The 21659-nt window shown below is 46.1% G+C and overlaps 1 protein-coding gene across 1 annotated transcript; it reads left to right on the top strand.

The window, feature by feature from the left end:
* The first annotated feature begins 362 nt into the window (after positions 1-362).
* On the top strand, positions 363-13495 carry si:ch211-253b8.5 (dysbindin). The gene is made up of 4 exons (XM_040003270.1): positions 363-682; positions 12528-12680; positions 12771-12914; positions 12990-13495. The coding sequence occupies exons 1-4, from the start codon at positions 640-642 to the stop codon at positions 13244-13246; spliced, it is 597 nt and encodes a 198-aa protein (XP_039859204.1). The 5' UTR covers positions 363-639; the 3' UTR covers positions 13247-13495.
* Positions 13496-21659: the final 8164 nt, after the last annotated feature.

The following is a 21659-nucleotide window of genomic DNA, read 5'->3' as shown; positions in this document are numbered from 1 at the left end:
TCATCCTCATAATTATCATTATTATTAAGTTTAAAAAGTATTACTGATAGAGAACAAAATATTCTTTCTAAAGCGTTGAATTTGTCCATAAAAACAGTTATTAAAGAACTTTTTGTAACTCTCCCTCTGACTCTTAAGGTGAAGCAGTCAGGTTTAAATAAATAAATAAAATAAAATAAAAGCGCGACAGGGAACAAGAGGCAGACAGGGAGGAGGCGAGGGGGAGGGAGGGGGTGTAAGAGGACCAAAAATAACAAAAGGCATGTGCCTGTCTCTCCTCGGTATTTTCCACTCCGTTACATAAAAATCCCTCCTTCCCGCTTCTCAATAAGCCTCCTCGCTCTCTCCGTCTCTGCCAGCTCCTCCTTCCGCCCTGTCATTGGTCAGCTGGTCGTCCTAACAAAGCCGCTGTCTTGATCTCGTCCAAGTGGTTCTCAGAGTCCACTGAGGGAGGAAGGAGGAAGTGAGCGGCAGGGTGGCAGCAGTCCCGCATCAGTCACTTCGGAGCAGTCTGAGTGAGAACTGAAGAGGTGGGAGATGCTCCCCTGGCTCTGTGCTGAACTGTCACAAGGCTGACCAGCCACCGCATACCCGTCATCCTCAGCGCCTCAACCTGTTTCTGACAACTTTCCAGTTAACATGAGCTCCTCGTCAGCCAACCTGCACAACAAACGCCTACCCTGTAAGTGCTTTTATTATTTATTCTCTTATTCTTTGCAGAACCTCAGCTTTCAGGTCAGGTGATAATATTTTGACCAGAGGTTTGCTCCAGTAACACGGTTTTTTTATTTTTAGATACAAAAATGCAGGGCATGAGACAGAAAAGGGTTCCTCTCCATATTTGGTAGGCTTGCTTGTCTCTTGTGCTTTTCCCAGATTTGTTGGTTATGTGATGTGCCGCCAGGTCTTTAAAAGTCCATCTTTTAATCTAGATTTGTAAATAAGAAATTAAAGTATCATCATAAATTGATTTAGAGCTCTATTACCATTGTGTGTGTGTGTGTGTGTGTGTGTGTGTGTGTGTGTGTGTGTGTGTGTGTGTGTCAGATATAATAGGAAAGCTTGTGGGATAGGTCTGGCTATGGGTTAAGTAGCTGCTGTTGTGATGCTGTCCGAAGTGACTTGTCCAAGTGCTGTGCCAGCCAAAAATCAGTCAGGAATGTTGAATCATCACCCTGAGTAATGGTCCGCTAATACCAAAAGAATAGGTTGCACTCTCTTTGCACAAGAACAGGGATGCATTCCCACACACACACACGCACACACACACACACACACACACTGAGGCAGCCTTGGATTGGGGCCACCACACAGCCCCAGACAAAGATCTCTTATTTCTAATGGGATTGCGCCTGCAGATCTCATCAGAGTTGACTCACTGCAACAGAGTCTGCAGCTTGTTTCACGGACACACCAACCCAGATAGGATCCGAAATTGAATTAGTCCCAAAGAGATCAGTGATTTCACGAGGCTAAAAAGGATCAGGGCCGTAACTCCAGAGAAGACGTCTCCCATCTGTTGCTCTGACCCGGCCCCGCTTTATCACATTCTGATTTTTCTTTTTCTTTTTTTTTTGTGGGTTGTGCTGTGAAGTGAGGGATTGACCAGCTGTTGAGAGCATGCTGCAGACAGAAATGTGGAGGCTGAAAAAGGAAATTGTTTCTATACTCCATGTTTCATAGCTCGGTCCCCTTGGGCACGACCCAGATAAGATGGAGGAGGTTGATGCTCTTTAATAAGCAAATTAGAGGAGTAAAAACGAAATCCTTATCATGTACTGTGTGTTTCATTAATTGTTTACTCTCTGAGGGATTCAAACAGTACGCACACCTGTCTCTGCTTTGCTGCCCTGCTATCTAATGGAGCTTAGCATCTAAGCTACAAGGAAAACAAGTGGCACTACACTGAACAACCTCTATTTTACAGAAAATTGTTTATGTATGAGAGCACTGTTGAATATCACGTATATGGCTGGGGATGCTAACCTGCCTACAGTGATGGAATTGGGATTGGGACATGTTTACACATCTCTGTGATAGCGTTTCATAATGACCAGCTGGTGAGTCTATAGGGAAATGCTCTCAGTTTATTCCAGTGTAGTAGCAGAACTCACTGACACACTTTATAGCCGTGGCCCTAGAATCACCTTATTTCACACTTCAGAATCTATGTCCACATAAATGGGTTTAATAATAACTTTCTGCTGGCTGCTCTCGTAGGTCACTGGGACCAAACTGACTTGAGTTTGGTTTAATTATTGCTTAAGTCTGGATCGCACTCATAAATCGAGGCTAATGCACCAATAAGAGCGTTTCCTTTTTTCAAGATTCAGACGCTACAAAGCGAGGCACTCGTAATACCGTGTTATTATTCTCAAATAAGACTCATTGCTCACTAATGTGAGAAGAGCTCTCATGTTGCGAATACACTGATTATTCTGCTGCAAACAATGCTTCTTGGCATGTCGGTGCTTTAAGCTAATTGAATGTTTTTGAGTGTTAGCGCGTGATTATACAAAACACGGATGTCTGAACGGTTCCCATTAATTTAGCGTAAGCCCCGTAGCCCAGAGGATACAGACCAGCGCCGTTAATTAGTTCTCCAACAAATCCATCTCCTTACTTTTCAGCTCAACAGCATTTTGTGTATCCCTCCAGGGTTCAGAGCCACTCACACAACAACAACAACAGTTTGTCACTGAGACAAAACAAATTCACACCAAAAGAAAAAGTAAAGTGGATCTGATGGCCTTTTATGGTATGAGATGGTTCTCAGAAAATATCACACAGAGAAGGTGACATTCACATCGCTGCTTTGGTTCAGCCCCCTGGTTAGATTAGCCAAGCTAGTTATTAGTAGTTATCAGCCCACATTCTTACATATCCATATATAAAACTGATGTACAACTATAGAAAACATTACAGCATCCCATTATTCAGTATACAGTGCTAATTGCTTTTGGCACACTTGATCCTTTGTGCACCTTTTTGCTAGCGAGAGGCATCCTGACGTCATCCTGAGGACATTAGTTAAAAAACAAAGGGGGTGTTTTCCGTCAGCAACAAAGACTGAGCTTTCCTTAAGATGGCATGATGATACAGCTTATCTAACGAAGTTTGTTGTCGACCAGTGATTTTTTCCGGCCAGTCTGACATTCCTGTTCAGTTTGTTCCTGTTTGCCAAACCAGACTGGTTACCATACCAGACTGAGAGATTGAACACAAAACTGAGTTTGAATGGTTTACTGTGTAATGGCCATGTTTTTGTAGTTTTCTGACATTCTACTGACTGTTTAATCCATAAATTAAGAACCACAGCATAAAATAAATGAATCGCTCAGCCCTTATCCTTGCTTTAAACACTGACTGTTTGCTAACTGCGCTGCCTCAAATGACAACATTTGCTACTGGATGTCAGCTAAGATTTTAGCATCTGAAGAATGAGATGTTTCCTCCGATAGGTGGTGGATTCCAAATTGCTGCTTTTCTTTTCTATTCACAAGGGGCCGATGGAGCCACATGTTTTGATTTGGCAGATTTTTACACCAGATGGTGTTTCCGATGCAAACCCCCCCCCCAGGATTTGTACCTCCTCCTGGTCTCAAACACGGGATCTTTCACGTGTTAAGTGTGTGTTAATCACTAAACTATGGTGGTGCACTCCAAATACAGAGCAAAAACACTGTGAATATTGGACTTAGTCATTGATATATAAAAAGACAAGGCACAATAGGACGACACCTCTGTGACGTGTTTCTCCCATTCCACCAAACCACAAAATTGCCATCAGACAGCGTCAGTTCTGACGATTATTTTTCCTTTTTGGAATATGCTCTGTAAAATCCCAGCCGTTTTTGAAGCAGTCAGACAAGCCCATCTCGTATATCTCGTAACCATATTCAAAGTAGCTTGAATCATCTTTTCTTCCCAGTCTGTTGCTTAAACTTGAGCAGATCCTCCTGACCATGTCCGTACGCCTAAATGCTTTGACTTTCTGTCATGTGATTTGCTGATTAATTATTGGCATTAGTGAGCATCAGTATAGCTGTCAGTGTTGGTGTTCGGCCTCATGCCAAAGATAATCAGAGCGGTGCTGACAGTAAGGACAACAGAAGACCTCAAGTGTGATATCGCTTTGAGCTCTTCAAGTGCCATTTCTTAAATAATACTATGTAACGACAGATGAGACCTATTTAAAAAATATTTGGCTCCCAACATGCGCCCTCAGTCAGTGTCAGTGGTTCTGGACGGCAGTGGTTTTCAGGCTATCACTTCTGTGAGATGAGCGTCTGGTTCTTTCCATGTCCTGGGTAAGATTTCCCAAAGCTGGCGGGAGATGTCACCCACGGCTTGGTTGAAGTGCAGTAGACCAGGAAATCTCTCCAAAGCTGTTTCCTTTCCAGGCTGCAGATAAAGGAGCCAAAAGTCTACATGATGTAAATCAGCACTTGTGTGAATGCCTTTTGTGCAGCTTTTGTCTGCAAAGGGTTAAAGCTTAAATACTAAAATAGTGAGAAAACTTGCATGAATTCTTTAACAAGTGTGCAAAAAAGGCAATGATTGGATCCGTACAGCAGTTGGTGCTCAGTACATCAAGATAACGCCGCACTGACTTTTTTCATAGTTTATACAGAAACTGCAGGCCACCCTGTCTGAGTCTCAACAAACAGACGAGCCGTGTCTGAGAGACTGTTTGGTTTAACCAAACATTCTTACAATTCTCCCGGCTGAGATGAAAATTGCTTCAAACCTTCCTCACAAAAATGAGGAGAGGCGGTGAGACTTTACAAGAAGAAAAGAGAGTAGTGTTAAGGTGACTGAAAGAAGAAGCGTCGCTCAATGTTTTAATAAAGACAGAAAAAGAGTTTTTCTCTGTATTTCTGTCAGGATGATGATTTCCCAAAATATTTCAGAGCGTGCCTACAGATTTAATTATCAGATTTTTAAAAAGTGTCTGTTTTCTGAGCTCAGCTATGTTTCCGTGCCCTGATTCAGGCTGTTGACAGTCACTCTACATACACTTTGCCTCTAACAAGCGGAACAAACTCATTAATACTGTTTACTTCAGTGTAAGACCGTGTAATTTGTCGCTGCACTCAACAGAGATTTGTGCATTATTGACTGGTTGGGTTAAGTAATTGAACACTGTGTTGTTCATCAAGAGTGATTTTGAATAAGAGGATTTGTAAATGTTCTGGGTACATCAGTACTTTGTCATCCGCTGAAGCCCATTGTGTCGATCAGAACTCGCGGCAGTCTGCTGGTGGACGTATGGAGGGCAGTGGGTCAGGGCACTGACCTACAAACAGTCCTATTGTGGGTTTACAAAAAAGGGGAAGGAAGGAGAGGGTTAACACTGATGTCATTGTTGGTGGATGGTGCTGGACACTGCTTTGTCCTGGGATGAAGACACACTCATGCACCCAGCAGACATGCAAACACACATCAACAACACTTATAAATAATTCACTGCTCTTGCAACTGGAGTCTAATAAATGTCACTTTCTTGTAGGAGTAAAAAGAAAACCGTGTGAAAAACCCAAAATAATTTGAGAGGTAAAGCAGACACTGCACAGCCTCCGTGTTGTTGTTCTCCATTTTGGTTGTTGTTCCACTTCAGTTCAAGGCACTTTGGGAAGGACAGTGCAATGTTTTCATAAACCGCAGCGATTCAAACTTTGCTGGGACCACCAGTATGCTCTGATCAGGATAAGAAGAAGCACAACGAGATGTTTTTAATGTTAGTTGTATACTTGTGCTGTAATTTCAGACTGCTTCACTGCTCTCACTGTTAGGGTAAATCTACCTGTAGCCAGCCACTGAGTCACCATTAATTACCACAGACACTGATCCACTAACGACCAGCTCTGCACTGTGAACAACCCACTGATGCTGTTAAGATTACTGCTCTGTCAGAAGAGACTATCAGTAAAAATAACAACTAATGAGCCCAGCTATTACTTCCTGTGTCTCTTCATCTCTACAAACCGAACTCTTGCTTTAACTTACTTTTATCTACCCCTTTCCATCATATAACACATTTTTCTTTAGACAGCCCACTTCTCAGTTTTAGCCTTTCAGCCTCCCTGACCTTTTCTCCCTCTCGCTTTCTGCCTCCTTTATGTGTTTACATCCTCTGCTTCTGCTCCCTCGCTCTTTCTCTCTTGTCGCAGTCGGGAACCGGTCCATGTGAAATAAAATCTCTCTCCTCTGATAAGCTAAAGTGTGTCTGGGTGGAAAAGGCAGCCAGTCTTTAAGTGTTGCCTCAGACCAAACAAGTGTTACCTCACATCTGTCCCACGGTTTAGAAGTACATGGTCGTCACCCCTCTCGTTTGTTAGATAAACTACAATTGCACATTGTGTTTGAGGGAGGCAGAAACGGAGCCAAGAGCTGTTATTTGAATTCTTTTGCTTTTCTACTGCAGTCTGCTACTTTCATTTAAGGAGCCAGAGGGCTGAGGGTAGGTACCACCGCTAGAGCCATTTAAATGGCAATATTACAAGCTGTTTGTAAAAGGAAAACGCTTCTCAGAAAAAAAGCCTCGGCTTGGCTGAATGGAATAAACCCAAGTGTTTGGCAAACTGCTCTATAATCAAAGCAGAAGAGGAAAATGTGGTTCTCTCCTGATTTCTGTTTAGCTGCTGTTTACTGAAAAGTTGTAGCTCGTGCTGCTCCTACAACTGGATTGTCTCGGGAGGCCTGTTTCCTCTGCTCTGTTCTGCTCTGACCTTCCCCTGCCTGTGAGCTCACATTTTCATTTAGAACAGTGATGGGCTAATGGCAGCCTCCAGGCGACAGCGAACCCTCCTATCCCTTCATTTAGCCTCCAGATCAATGTGTTGCCTCTACTATTTGTGCAGTAAACTGCCATTACAAAGTCCTGTCCTTGAGAACATCACGGGGGAACGAGGCACGTGGCATGCAGATGCTAAATAGATACAAAGATTGACCCGGTTTTCTTTTTTCTTTATGCATAGTGCCCTGTTTTGTTCAGTTTGTCGAGTAGAACAAAGTAGAGCATACTCTGGATGTGTTTTGTTGAGTCTGCTTCATTAGGATATTATAACACATTTTTTTTCCTCGGAAGTGTAAAAAAACTTTATGCAGGTACTTGAGTCCTTACAGTTGCATCTTTTTTTCCTAGCTTTCTGATGACAGTTTTTCATTGGCTTTATAAGATGAATTAGCCTAATTTCTAAAGTGATTTCCTGTAAGTGGAATCATGTCTAAGGAGTACAGGCCCGCCCCATTCTCTTACATTGCTGCTTTTGTCTGAATTTGAATGGGCTCTTTCTCCCACTGCCGCCTGAGCGGAGGATCTGAGTTTGTGTTTATGTGGGAAGCCAGAGCAGTACACGGACATGTCCAGCACACTCCCTCTTTCTTCATCCTTCTGTCTGTTCCAGTCATTCTGCATGCCCAGCTGGTCTTGAGCCCTGGTCTATGACCTTTTCTTCCTCAAGTCCCAGGGCACTGACAGGAAGGAAGGAGGGGGGTGACTGGAAGGACAGAGGGGAGAGACATGAGGAGAGAAACAGAAAGAATGGTATACTGGACAACGATGGAGAAAAGAAAACTGAACAGAATTCTTAAAGTAATAGTATGGCTTAAAGAAAGAAATTGAGATAGAACAGGATTTTTAAAAAAGTCATACAGTAAGATGGGAGGAAGGAGCAAAGAAGAGATAAAAATAGGCAGAAAAAAATCAGAAATGCCACCGAAGGATGAGAAAAGGAAATAAATGACAGTTTAATGCATGTTGCCTCATTCAGCAGCAGGAACTTCAAACATATTGTGGTACAGAGGGAGAAGTAATTAATTGATCCCGTACTGAATTTGTACGTTTCTTCATCATTTGGATCATTTGGAAATTGAAGGAATCTAAAATCACCATCAAGCATACTTGGTCTGGCGATCTATGCAAGATCTTACCACACAGGGTGATCATATTCATGAGGAAGGTGGTGGATCAAAACTACAGGAGGAGCTTGTTAATGATCTCGACTTGCTGTGTTTGCATGAAGAGAAATGCAGAGTAGAGTTGGGAACATTATGCTCTGGGGCTGTTTTTCTAATAAGGGTACAAGACAACTTCATGGTATTGAGGGGCCGATGGATGCAGCCACCTGCTATAAAATCTTGGATGAGAAGCTCTTTCTCTCAGCTAGAACACTGAAGATGGGTCTTTCAGCATGACAGTGATCCACCAAGCCAACAATTGCTAAAGAAGAATCACATTAAGGTCATGTAGTGGTCTAGCCAGTCTTCAAACCTCAGTCCTGTAGAGAATCTGTGGAGGGAGCTGAAGCTTTGAGTTTCTAAGCTGCAGCCAAGAAACTGAAAGAATTTGGAGAGTTTCTGTAAAGGGTGTGGCTCTAATACGTATTTCACTCGATGACATGCAAATTAATTTATAGCTGTTATATAATGTGTTTTGGTTTGTTTCTCTTTTTTTCCCCCTAAATGTTTATGTTGATATTCTGTCTCTCTCCATTAAAATAAAACTACCATAAAAATTAGAGAACAAATAATTATTTCCTCCCACATATGAAACTAAATACTTTGGCTTGTGGAGTGGATGAATTAGACTTGATATGTAACCTGGACACCATGGCCATGGTTTTCTTTCGAGGATTTCCCTGTGTGAGTATTTGCAGAGGTCACTAGGTCATCTGCGGCTACCGAAGCCCACTGATCAAGGTTACCCAGCAGGAAAAAGAACCAGGAGGAGTGAAGCAAAATCAATGTGAGGATATACATCTGTAGCTAACCTTTAGCTCTCCATGTGCCTCAGCCTTTAAGTAGAAACAATCAATGCTGTGATCAATCAGTGCTTAACAGAGTAGGAAAAAAACCTCCAGGATAGGCAGTTTGCTTAAACCTGTTGCCTGTCATGGAAAGTGAAATTTTGTCCCAGTCTCCAAAAATGCTGTTTATTTTCTGTAAGCTCTCATTATCGTTCAGCCAGCACAAATCAAGTGTTTCATCCCACATGATGTCCTCAGCCGGTCACATTAAATAAGTGTCTCTTTTTACACACACGCATATCAGACAAGCAGTGCCTAATTGTGACAGACATCTTGCTTCGTCAGCTCAGCTCCCTTTGCTTTCCTTAAGGCTCTGAGGACAAAGGCATTCCTGATTGTGCAACAGTGCAGTGCGAAGAGAGCAACACAGACCCACGACCTCAAACGTCTCTATGAAGACAGAAATGCTGAAAAGGCAAAACGCTGCAAGAGTGACTGATGCGCCAATGTGAAAAAAAAAAAGTTTTGAAAGCTTCAGGAAAGAGGTGTCGTGTCTGTACCAGCTGTACTAACTATAATAATAAAAATAATGCCCATACATTCTTTTTCACCTGTCCAATTCAGGGTTGCGGATCACCAGAATGATCATTATTGTTTACTGGCCCTGGATGAACTTTCCAAAGTTTAAGGAAATGATCATCATTGGGTTCTCCTTCTCATGTCAGGCTCTTGGTCAGTGGGGTTTTGGATGTTTGAACAAATTCTCACCTTCTGAAAAACATTAATAAGGCATAAAAATGTAACTGATCTCTTGATGTAAAAGTAAAAATGAGATGAATGCTCGTTCCAAACACCTATGCTAATGTTGTTAGCTTTCTGTTGCCAGTTTGTTTAGAATTTTTTTCAGGCTGTGGAGAGTCCTTTCTTTATTTCTGGGTTCTGTGTCTACACCCACATACCGTAGGTGCTGTCAGCATCACTCTGCGGTTTGAATGGTCTTCTTCCTGTTTTCCAAAGCTGTCTGCCTGTCTGATCCCAAAGCCAAGCCCGGCCACTGTACCCAGGAGGGACTCTATCAAAGAGGGCCAGAGACGAGCTGCAGTGACAGGCTCGTGTCGTTCCGCCACCACAGACGTGACTCATGGGGGGCACTGCGCTGAGACAGCACTCCAAAGAAGGCAACCTGTTGCTGCTTTTAGGCTTGTGCTGCAGTTTGGGGGTTTAAAGTGATTATGCAACAAGTCTTTATAGTTCATAATGAGGACATTTTTGGCAAAGATAGTCTCCTCACATTGCCAGAGAAAGATTTTTTTTTTTTTTTTTTAACCCCTTTTCCTGGTAAACATCCTGAGAACATTGTCTTTCTGTTCTCCATCACTTGCCTGTGTAATTATAGAGCTGCTGTGACTGCTGATCTCAACAAAGACCAGATAATCTTCACATTACTTCCAGTTTGGACATGGCTTGAAAGCCTCATCCAATTAGCTCAATCCCCTGCCTGCAGGTTGTAAGAGCTCCTCAAAATTCAGACACTGCTCTAATGATTACAACATACTACTGTATGCACACTGAGAGTAAGTGATGACATATAGAACACATGCTTTCATCTTTTCTCTCTGAGTCTAGTAGGAGGAAAAGGAGTAACAATCTCATAAGTATCTGTGGCCAGGTGAAATGTTCCCCTCAGTCTTCTGTTGGCTCCAAATGTATATTTGGCATCCAAACATGTGACCGGTGTCCATCGTCTCATCCAGCTCTTTCCTGGTGTTTAGAAATGCTAAATGACTTTCATCTTAATTGCCTCTGCATTTTTTTTTTTGCTTTGTTTTTTGTAGAATATCTGACTAGTGTTGTTGAATAATGGGGGTTTCCAATACCGGTTCTAAGTGAATAGCGCACTGCGCATCCACACAGTAAAAAATGTCTAACACAGCACCAGGTCTCCACCCCTGGAGTCAAGCTGCTTGGATGTGACGTCTGCTCAGCTACACAGTAAAAGCTTACAAGGAATCACGAATCCAGAGTCTTTACTAAGCATCGAACATTTTTGGTCTGTTTTTCTGTTGTGTATATAGTGATCGATTACTTAGACACAACCAAGATATCTGCACGCCTCTACACGCTCATTTCAGCTTTTTTTTTTGTTTTTTTGTTTTTTTTTGTTTAATATATTTTTTCCTTCGAAGTCATGCGTTCTGATACTTACACTATTCCTTCCTTTCTTTCTTCCTTGTTTCCTTCCTTCCTTCCTTCCTTCCTTCCTTCCTTCCTTCCTTCCTTCCTTCCTTCCAGGGATTTCTCCCCTCCTCCTCCTGACAGCTTTAGATATATTACATACTAAAAACACTAAAAACTCTATATACAGAGAGATATAGATCTTTATACAGAAATAGATAGCTATAGTAGCAATCACTTTAACATTACATCAGGTTGGTGGGCTATGATGATAAACTGAAGCTACTTAAGGGCTTCTGCTTACATTTGACTAGTAAATATCAAGTTAATAAAGTTGATAAAGGATTTCAAATGTTCCACAGCTTGCTTCTAAACTTAGTTTGATCAAAGAGTAGGGCTGCCACTTTGATTTTTTTTTTTTTCATAACAGAAACTGATAAAATGATATGAATCACTGCTTTAAACAGAATCTAGTTTGCTGTACTTTTAGATTTTCATTTGGCTGTAATATAAGATTCATCTAAAAGAACATAAATAAAGTTTCTGCTAAACTAGATACAGTTAGCATGCTAAAAATGGTATATAAAAAGCACATCTTTATTCAAACGAGACATGTTTGAGTATTGGACTTTGGCTCAGAGTATGTTGACTGTTTGATCCCAGGCCTCTCCACATGTATAGCAGCTCTGCCACCTTTTAGTGACTGTGTGAAGCACAAAGCTTAAACTGGTGTTGTTCTTGCACCATTAACTTAAAACAGAACTACAGACATTATACAGATTATATATGGGAGATCTATTTTGCATCATTCTTTCCTTATGAACAACATTCATACTAGTTTCACATTCTTAATTTCTTCATTTTCATGAATAAATCATAGAATTAAGGTGTAATCAGAGACATAAAATCTTAAACGAGAGGTAATGGAGGTAATGAAAAATTCTGCTAATTTCTTCCCTTTCCAATCAGCACAGATTAATTGTATAGTTTTTTTATTGTATAGTTTTACTTTCATTGGGGTTTCTTGTACCTTTTGTAACAGATAATCTAACTATTGAAAGTTGAAAGACAGAAATCCTTCTGCTTCACAGTTCACGTGTGGATTAATGTCTCCACCTACTGGCTACCAACATTGACCCCTGAGTACATGTATAATGGCTCTCAAGCTAAACAATCCTTAGCTTGAGATGGTCTTACTGACCACCACATGCACCTTCAGAGTGAAAGAACTAGTTTGTGAACTCCACCCTGATGTGGTGGAGGCCTCACCTGGCCCAGCCTCCAAATGACAGGTGGCTGTAGCTCAGGAGGTGGAGCAGGTCTACTAATTGGAAGGTTGGTGGTTTGAGTCTGCATGCCAAATAGCTTTGGGCAAGATGCTAACCACAAGTTGCTCTCTGATTCATCCATTGAAGTATGAATGTTAGATAGAAAGCACTTCTGCATAGAAATAGTGTTTGTATCATTGTATGAATGGGCGTGTTGTATAAAGTGCTTTGAGTGCTCTGGGAGAGTAGAAAAGCGCTCTATAAATCCAGGGATGTGGTGAAAACTTCAGCTGAGCTGGTGTCTGAGTTCCTCTTCTTCTCTTGTGATTGCCAGCGGAGAGCGAGCGCAGTCAGCGGCTCCCAGATGTGGACGCAGCACAGCAGCTCAAGCTGAGAGAGAGACAGCGTTTCTTTGAGGAGGTCTTCCAGCACGATGTGGACGTCTACCTTTCCTCGGCACACCTTTGTATCAAAGATTACAGAAGACGTGAGTTGAACTGTTGGTGTTTATGCATGAAAATGTGCCATATAAATGCACAATAGTATTTTCATACTGTTGTTTCTCTTCTTACTGCAGCTCCTATTGGCAGCATCTCTTCTATGGAGGTGAATGTGGACTTGTTGGATCAAATGGAGCTGATTGACATCTCTGACCAGGAGGGTTTGGATGTCTTTTTCAGTTCCGTAGGAGAAGAAGGAATGCTGACTTCCCCGCTGCCAGGTAAAGAACAGAACCTTAATAAATGCACAGCGGCACAGCTGCATCGCTAACAGTGTTTTTTCTCTGATGTCCTAGGAAATAACAACCACAATGAGGAAGCAATCAGTAATGGACTGTTTCGACATGTCCTTGAAAGTCTTGACGCCAAGTCCCGCATGTCCTCCACATCTTCAAATTCTTCCTCTGACAGCCAGACCATGAATGTCAACGGGGAAGACACTCCTGTGGTTGGGTCAGACAGCGAGGAAACGCACACCAATACAGTCAAGCGCAGAGCCATGTCCCCAAAGACAGAGGAGGGGAAAAGTCCGAATTCAGCTTCGTCTTCATAGATTACACCCTCTCCTTAGTAGATCTCTGCCTGCAACACAGATGTTAACACCTGAGTGAAGAGCGGACTTTGACTTGAGTTATTGAAACAGACGTTTGGGTCTTTCTTCCATATAACTATCTTTGATCACTATTTACAACCTTCCTGTTTGATCAGTTAAGCTTAGGGTTGTTGGGGCTATTAACTGTAAAGATGGAGACTTTTCTTTTTAACCTCACAGATGGCTGATTAAATTTGTACAGTATTAACACAAAGCAGGGAAGTAAAGCAATAACTGAAACAAAAATATTTGGATAAAGTATGACCTGTGTTCATTTGGTAATGTTTTTTAAAGTTCTAGTATTGAAGTCAAAACTTTGTCCTCTCACAACAAATTAAAAGTTTTAACAATAAAGGAAGAGAGAAAAAAACCTTTTGTGTGCTTGTAACTAAGTATCAAACAGTGCTTCCGTCTGGTTGTTTCGCTTCCTGGGCCTAACATTTTGTGCAAAAGTCTCGAGCCACCACTCATATTCTTTTTTTGTTGTTCTTTGGTTTATTCATTTATTTTTTTTCACCCATTTTCAGTCCAGTCCTTGTAATAGAACATTTTCAGAGGAATGTTGGGCCTACAAATAACAGACAACTCAGCAGAGAACCAATTTTAAAACACATCTTTAGACACTTTGTTTCTATGAAAAATTTCCTATGAAAAATGCCAAACTTAATAGTTTTACAGACATAAAATTTTATTTTGACATTCCCAAATTTTGTATGTCTTGAAATGGTGTGCAATGTGTTCGTTACAAAAAACAGACAACTGGAGGAAAAATGAAGTGGCAGGCCTAAAACTCTATCTACAGCTGATGAACAGTATCAAAAGGTTGTCCTGAAGAAATATGGGGTAAAAAATCCAGCAGTGGCCTGATACATCTACTGTTCACCAGTGCCCCATCAGACCTGATCTCAGTGGAGGCGTGTCTCTAGGTCATTGTTCTGTGGAGCACATACATTTGTGAAAGCATTCCTTTCAAGCAATATGATGACAAAACCTGTTGCGCTGTCATTGTATTTCACAGCATCCACTCATGAGGAATTCAGAAGGGAAAATCTCTCCAATACAGGAAACTCTGGGAACCAGGTTGCATATGCATAAGCTGGAATCCTCTGATATCCACTGAGTATGACAGCACCCACCAGGAAGAACACCAGATCATTTTACCCAAAATCTACTTTTAGTTTACAAGAGTAAGCTTTTTCTATATTATTATAAGGAAACCTTTTGTGAGATTTGCAAGAAATCTTCTGCCGCTCACACAAAGTCTTAAAACCCACATGGAGTCAGTTAGGTGCACTGGTATAATCTTTACATGCATCAGACAGTGCTCAAAGTAAGGATATCAACCAAAGAGGAAATATATCTACTCATTTGTAAAATGTTCAGTATTCCTGACATATTAAGAAAAGGGTCTTGTAATTGATTAATTAAACATTCAGCGTTCCTCTCTGGTCTGGGTCATTAGACCAGAGTGAGGCACTGAGTCAAAGGTTTTCTTGCAGTCAATCCAGGCGGTGCACAGGTTGGTCAGTCTGGTCTTCTAATCACAGTCAAGTGCTGAGCCATGTCCCCAAATACAAAGGGAGGGGAAAAGTCAGAATTCAGCTTTGTCTCTCTCCTCAGTAGATCTCTGTCTGCAACACAGATGTAAACACCTGAGTGAGGCGTGGACTGTGAGAGCGAAGAGTGAGAGTTACTGGGGCTCTCTTCCATATAGTTTTTTGATTCGACCTCACAGGTGGGTGATTAAATTGTATACAGTATTAACACAGTATAGGGCAGTATATTAATAACAACAACAACAACAACAAACCGAGCACTCGGAGAATGCAACTCCCCTGAAAGACGTCGTATACTCAAACTTTGATGTTTATGATGTTTTTTAATACAACATGCTGATGTCAGCCTGCTTTTATTATTATAATATGATGACAGTCTGTTATTATTGTGACATCGTAGGACATCATATTGAAAAAATAAAAAAATGATGAAATCTTTTTTTCCAAGGTCAACTTGGACCTCGGGTGCTAACAATAAGATAAGATACCTTTATTAGTCCCACAAGGGGAAATTTGAAGGTCACAATGGCGATCAAGGTCTAGTATGTTGTTGTGTAGTTTGAAGACAATCTGTAGAAAATTGAGGGTAAGTTGTTATTGAAATATATATTTGGTGTGACCTTGACCTTAATCTGATTTCACCTAAATTAAATCAGCTCGAGATGTTATTGGTATCTACCCCCCCCAAAAAGGAAAGAAAAAAAGCTCTCTTGAGTAGGCAATCACAATAAAGCGGTTCATTTTAATTTGCAGATTCAAGTTGCTCTTCATACTGTAGCGGGTCAGGGCTGTTCAGGGTTCTGTTTGTACAGTTATGTTTTGTTTATGTTGCCATAGCGTCGGGTGACGCCCTCACGCTGCGACGGTGTGTCCTTCCGGGGTCAGAGGGCGCCCTGTGTGTTGTTGTTGTTGTTGCCGCGCTGAGCAGTTATCTAGCGGCAGTGTTTTCTGCAAATGTTAATAAACGGCTGTGCTCCCTGGCTAGCTCACGGGAAGCAAGACCAAACGATACCTCCGTCTCCTCCTTGTCTGAGCTCGCCACATTGGTGTCAGAAGTGGGATAGCTCACCCTCGCCGTAATGGAGAGAGACATTCAGAGGCTGGAGCAAGCCGTCGAGGAGAACATTCCCCACTTGGGAAACTGGCGATGGAAGAGAGAGGATGTGAGCGGCCATGTAAGTCCCCCGACGGGTCCCGATGGCGCGAGCGCACCGCGGCGGCGGCCCGTCGCGACAGATGCTAGGGCAATGCTTCATGGGCTACCTCTGTCGACCCACACGCCGAGCCCCCAACCGCGAGCAGTTATGCCTACCACGCCAGCTAAGGTACCGAAATACAACGGGCTAACCCCGTTAGAGCCCTACCTCTCACAAGTGCGGCTAGCCGCCAGACATAGTGGCTGGAGTGAAGAGGAGACTGCTACACACCTAGCGCTAGCATTAGAGGGAGATGCACTGCAGATACTCCTTGACCTAGCCCCGGCAGAGCAGCATGAGCTCCAGGCCCTCACCGCGGCACTCGAGAGGCGATTTGGGCAGCGGCACTCCACTGATCAGAGCAGAGAGCAGCTAACCAACCGGAGCCGTCGACTGGGGGAGAGCCTGGGCACCTTTGCAGCAGACGTGTTGCTGTATGCTCGTTGTGGCTACCCGGAGTTTCCAGCAGCAGCCCGTGAGGAGCATAGCCTGCATGCTTTTCTGCGAGGACTTTTCCCAGAGCGACTACGCCAACACGTCCGCCTGGCCATGCCTCAGACCCTCCGTGAGGCACTCCTTGAGGCTGAAAGGGTCGAGCTGGTGCTCACCTCGCGACCTAACCAGCAGGTGCCCCCCGAAACTACCCCCAAATCAGAGCCGCAGACTGCGACGGGGAGGGGGAGGTCGCTGAGATGTCCCAGCTGCAACCCTCGGTGCCCCGGAGGCATCCTCATCGACCGACCGACCGACCGCTGCTACCGGTGTGATGAGCCTGGCCATGTGGCGCGTGACTGCCCAGCACCAGCCCCGAAGACCGGAACTACGCAGCCTCAGGGAAACGAGGAGGGAGCGGTGTAGCAAGGGGACCACCGCTCCAGCTTCCTGCCCCCCTCCAAGGACGATGCACAGTGGTGGGCCGAGTTGGGCACCTCAAGGGACTCTACCTGAGCTGCTGTGTTGAGGACCAGCCATGCCAGGCCCTGGTGGACACGGGGTCTACCATTTCCCTGATACAACCTGGCGTGCTCCCTGAAACATCCGGGCCACTGGTAAAGGGTTGGTTGCCCACAGACACCCAGCTGATGACAGTGACGGGGGAGAAAACTGTTATGCGGGGGAAGAAACCGTTGCGGATCCGAGTGAAGGATCTAGAGCTGGTGCATGACTTCTGGCTCACCGACATTCAAGACCAGTGCATCATTGGCCTGGATCTGCTGAGCCGCTGGGGGGCCTGCGTCGACACCGCAAAGCTGGCTATCACTCTTGGCGCAGAGACTTTTGCCCTCCAGCGCGGCCAAAAGCAGGGAGCGGGGACCAGACGAGACAGGCGTCGGGCAGCTGCCGCTCAGCAGATTTCGGATTCCGGTGGCTCCGGGTCATCTCCACTCGCCTCAGCCTCAGCCTCTCAGCCCGACAAACCTCCTTCGACCGAGACCATCGAGGCTGTTGATGACCTTTGGCAGCGCAGCAGCGTAGGCCTCAACGTCGACCAGCGCCAGCGGTTGAGGTGCCTCCTGGACGAGAATGTGGACATCTTTGCTGCCAGTGACAAAGACTGTAGGCAGACGAGTCTGGTCCAGCACACCATCGACACCGGCTCTGCTCAGCCCATCCGTCTGCTCCCACACCGGCTGCCCCTCTCAAAACGGCAGGTAGCGGAAGAGAAGATCTGTGAGATGGCTGCGGCTGGGGTGATTGAGCCGTCCAATAGCCCATGGGCGGCACCCGTGGTTCTGGTGGGGAAGAAGGATGGCAGCCTGAGGTTCTGCGTGGACTTTCGCCATCTCAATGTAGTCACCAAGAAGGACTCGTACCCGCTGCCGCGGATCGACAAGGCCCTAGATTACGTTACCGGCTCCAGTTGGTTCAGCTCCCTCGACCTACGCAGCGGTTACTGGCAGGTGGAGCTAGCCCCCGACGCAAGGCCTAAGACTGCATTCACCATTGGACAGGGGCTGTGGCAGTTCAGGGTCTTGCCATTTGGGCTCTGCAATGCGCCAGCGACGTTTGAGAGGCTGATGGAGAGGGTGCTCGTGGATATCCCTCGTAGCCGCTGCGTTGTGTACCTGGATGACCTGTTGGTGCACGGTGGCGACTTCGACAGTGCACTGTCTCACCTGAGCGAGGTCTTGAGTGCCATCCGACGAGCTGGGCTGCGGCTCAACCCCGCGAAATGCCAGCTGTTGGCGAGAGAGACCACGTTCTTGGGCCATGTGATCAGCGCTCGAGGTGTCGCCACTGACCCCGCAAAAGTGGCTGCGGTCCGGGACTGGCCGACTCCCTCGAACGTCCAAGAACGGCGGAGCTTCCTGGGCCTAGCCTCCTACTATCGTCAGTTCATCAAGGGGTTTGCGACGATGGCCAGCCCCCTCCACCGCCTGACTGACAAGGGACAGCTGTTTGGCTGGGGGGAGGCCTGTGCTGCGGCTTTTGCACAGCTGAAGGAGGCCCTCACCAGAGCCCCAGTCCTAGCCTACCCCGACCCCCGGCAACCTTTCATTGTGGACACTGATGCTAGCAATGTAGGAGTCGGGGCGGTCCTTTCCCAGCAGGACGAGGCTGGAGAACGGGTGGTGGCGTACTTCAGTCGTGCCTTGGGGCGAGCCGAGAGGAACTACTGCGTGACCCGGCGGGAGCTGCTCGCCGTAGTGCTAGCGGTGTGGCACTTCCAGCCATATCTGCATGGCTGCCGGTTCCTCCTGCGCACTGACCATGCATCTCTGACTTGGCAGACTGACTGGGCAGGTCAACAGCATGGCAACGCTGATGCCCTCTCCAGACGGCCCTGCGTAGCCGTCAAGTGCTGCTACTGCCTGCGACAGGAGGAGCGGGCCCAGGAGGTGCTGGGGGTGGCTACTGCTCAGGCCACAGCCGGCGGAGGGGGTTGGCTCCCATTGACAACGCAGCAGCTGAAGCGGGAGCAGGAGGCCGACGCGACGTTGGTTCAGGTGGGGGCCTGGCTGGAGGCGGTGCAACGCCCCGCCTGGATGGGGGTGTCGGGACAGGAGCCCGAGGTGAAGGCCTACTACTCCCAGCACAACAATCTGGAGACCCACGACGGCCTCCTGTACCGGAGATGGCGGGCCCCCGGTCAGGGCAGAGATCTCCTGCAGCTGTTGGTGCCTCGGTCGCTGCGGTTGCAGGTGCTTGAGCTGGTCCACGGCTCGGTGGGGGCAGGACACTATGGGAACGCCAAAACTCTCTGCTGCCTCAGGGGACGGTTCTACTGGCCTGGCTGTCAACGGGATGTGGAACTTCATGTGCACTGCTGTGACACCTGCATGGCACAGAAGGGCCCAACTCAACGCTCCACTGCCCCCCTTCAGCAGTACCTGGTGGGGGCCCCAATGGAAAGAGTGGGAGTGGACGTCCTAGGGCCTTTCCCAGTCACAGAGTCAGGGAACCGGTATGTGTTGGTGGCTATGGACTATTTCACGAAGTGGCCAGAGGCCTACGCGGTGCTGGACCAGAGCGCAACGACGACGGCCGAGAAGCTGGTGGAGGAGATGTTCACCCGTTTTGGGGTCCCGGCTGAGCTCCACAGTGACCAGGGGCGTAACTTCGAATCGAAGGTCTTCGGGGAGATCTGCCGGTGACTGGGGGTGGAGAAGACGAGAACCACACCGCTCCACCCACAAAGCGATGGCTTGGTTGAGCGCTTCAACCGCACGCTGGCCACCCAGCTCGCCATTCTCACCAGCCGCCACCAGCGGGATAGGGACCGACATCTGCCCCTGGTCCTTTGGTCGTATCGGACTGCGGTGCAGGAGTCCAGCCAGTGCACACCTGCCGCTCTGATGTTTGGACGGGAGCTCCGGACGCCTGTGGATCTGGTGTTCGGGTCCCCCCCCGAGCCGGAGATTGATGGTGGGCCAGAGATGGACTACTACAGGAGGCTGAGGGAGCGGCTGCAGGTGGTTCATGACTATACCCGCCAGGCCCAGGCCAGCGCCGGAGTACGACAGAAAAGAGCCTATGACACCAAGTGCCGAGGGGGGGTTTTCATGCCTGGCGACAAGGTTTGGGTGTACTGCCCGGTTCGCAAGAGAGGAGTGTCCCCCAAACTCTGCAGTCACTGGCAAGGGCCGGCGGAGGTCGTGGAGCGGCTAACAGACGTGGTGTACCGTATCCGCATGCCGGGCCCGGGGCGCATGGTGGTGTTGCACCGGGACCGGCTCTCACCGTACCGACCGCTCGCTCCGGCAGACGCCGGGGCAATCCTCCTGCCACTCAAGAGCATGCACTACATTACTCTGTTTGTGTCGGGTGACCTTGGGGTGGACCAATTTTTGGCGTAGCATGTTTTGGGGTTTAAAAGCCACAGAGACGTGGTGTTTAGAAGAAATCCATCTCAGCTGTTCCGATACTCCTGACACATACGGGATCACTATGAGTTTTTGCTTAGGCAGCAGTTGTCCTTCTCTCCTGGATTGGCTGGAGCTTTCTTTGGGCACCTTCCCAGCTCTGACAAAAGTCCAACTGGGATAACCACATTTACTCAGGGCCCTCCTGATGTGATGTTCTTCTGCTTCCCTGGCCGCTGTGTCTGTGGGGATGGTGTTTGCTTTGTGTTGTAGCATCCTGATTACACCCAGTTTGTGTTCCAGTGGATGATAAGAGTCAAACCATAATTACTGATCCGTACGGTACACATCAACTTTTAATTGTCCCCCATTGCTGATGGAAATCTTACAATCTAAGAAGGCTTACCTGCCACTTTTCTTATCTTCCCTGGTGAATTTGATGTCTTGGTCTACTGAGTTAATGTGATTAATGATCAAATCTCAGGCACGAAATTTGATTTTTGACCAGGTTTCATCCACATACTTGAACCAATGACTTGGTGGTGTTCCAGGCTAGGATAACAAAGTCCTCCTTTCCACTTCTTCCATGCACAAGTTGGCTACAATTTTTTGGGATTTACTTACCTGGATGATTGAGCATGCATCAAGACAGCAATGTGAAGAACTTTCTCCCTTTGACTGAAACCTTGTCTGGGGCCTATCCGGAGACTGAGCTGGCAGTCTCCGCCAACTCTGGGCCTCTGAAGGCTTCCACTTCTGCTTTCCTGCTTTAGCTGGGGGCTGGCCACCAGAACTTCTCCATCACCATCACTGGTCTCGCTCCCAGTCATACCACGTCTCCACTGCTGGTCACATGGCTGGCGTCCTGAACAGTTTAGTCACTGCCACTGGTCAATCTTCCCCGGCCCTAGGGTTAAGCCCTGTCTGCCACATGGGCTTGACTTTTTGTCTGCCACCTGGAGTTGAAGAAACAGACATGGGAACAGGACAGACTCAGGAGACAAAACACACTAACACAACGAAGACACACAGAAGGGGGGAGGGAGCGACACACACTGAGATGAAGACAAAGGCACAAAGGAAACCTAATGGACAAGAGAACAAGAGAACCAGAAATTACAACTAAACTCAGAACATAAGGAAAAACATGAGCATAGAAGTCCAGTGTGTTTCCTGTTTTATTTTGACAGTCCCTCATCCTGTGTTCAGTTTCGCTTCCCTCATCTCGATATGTCTATTCATTCTATCTATGTTCCCATGTGTCTCTACTTTCCCTAATCCCCCTCATGTGTATTTATGGTGTCAGTTTCCCTTTGTC

This window comes from Simochromis diagramma, unplaced genomic scaffold, assembly GCF_900408965.1.
Source record: "Simochromis diagramma unplaced genomic scaffold, fSimDia1.1 OVJJ01000646.1, whole genome shotgun sequence".
Lineage (NCBI taxonomy): Eukaryota > Metazoa > Chordata > Actinopteri > Cichliformes > Cichlidae > Simochromis > Simochromis diagramma.
The sequence above is the reverse complement of the archived record's forward strand: the minus strand, read 5'-3'. Positions and strand labels throughout refer to the sequence as shown.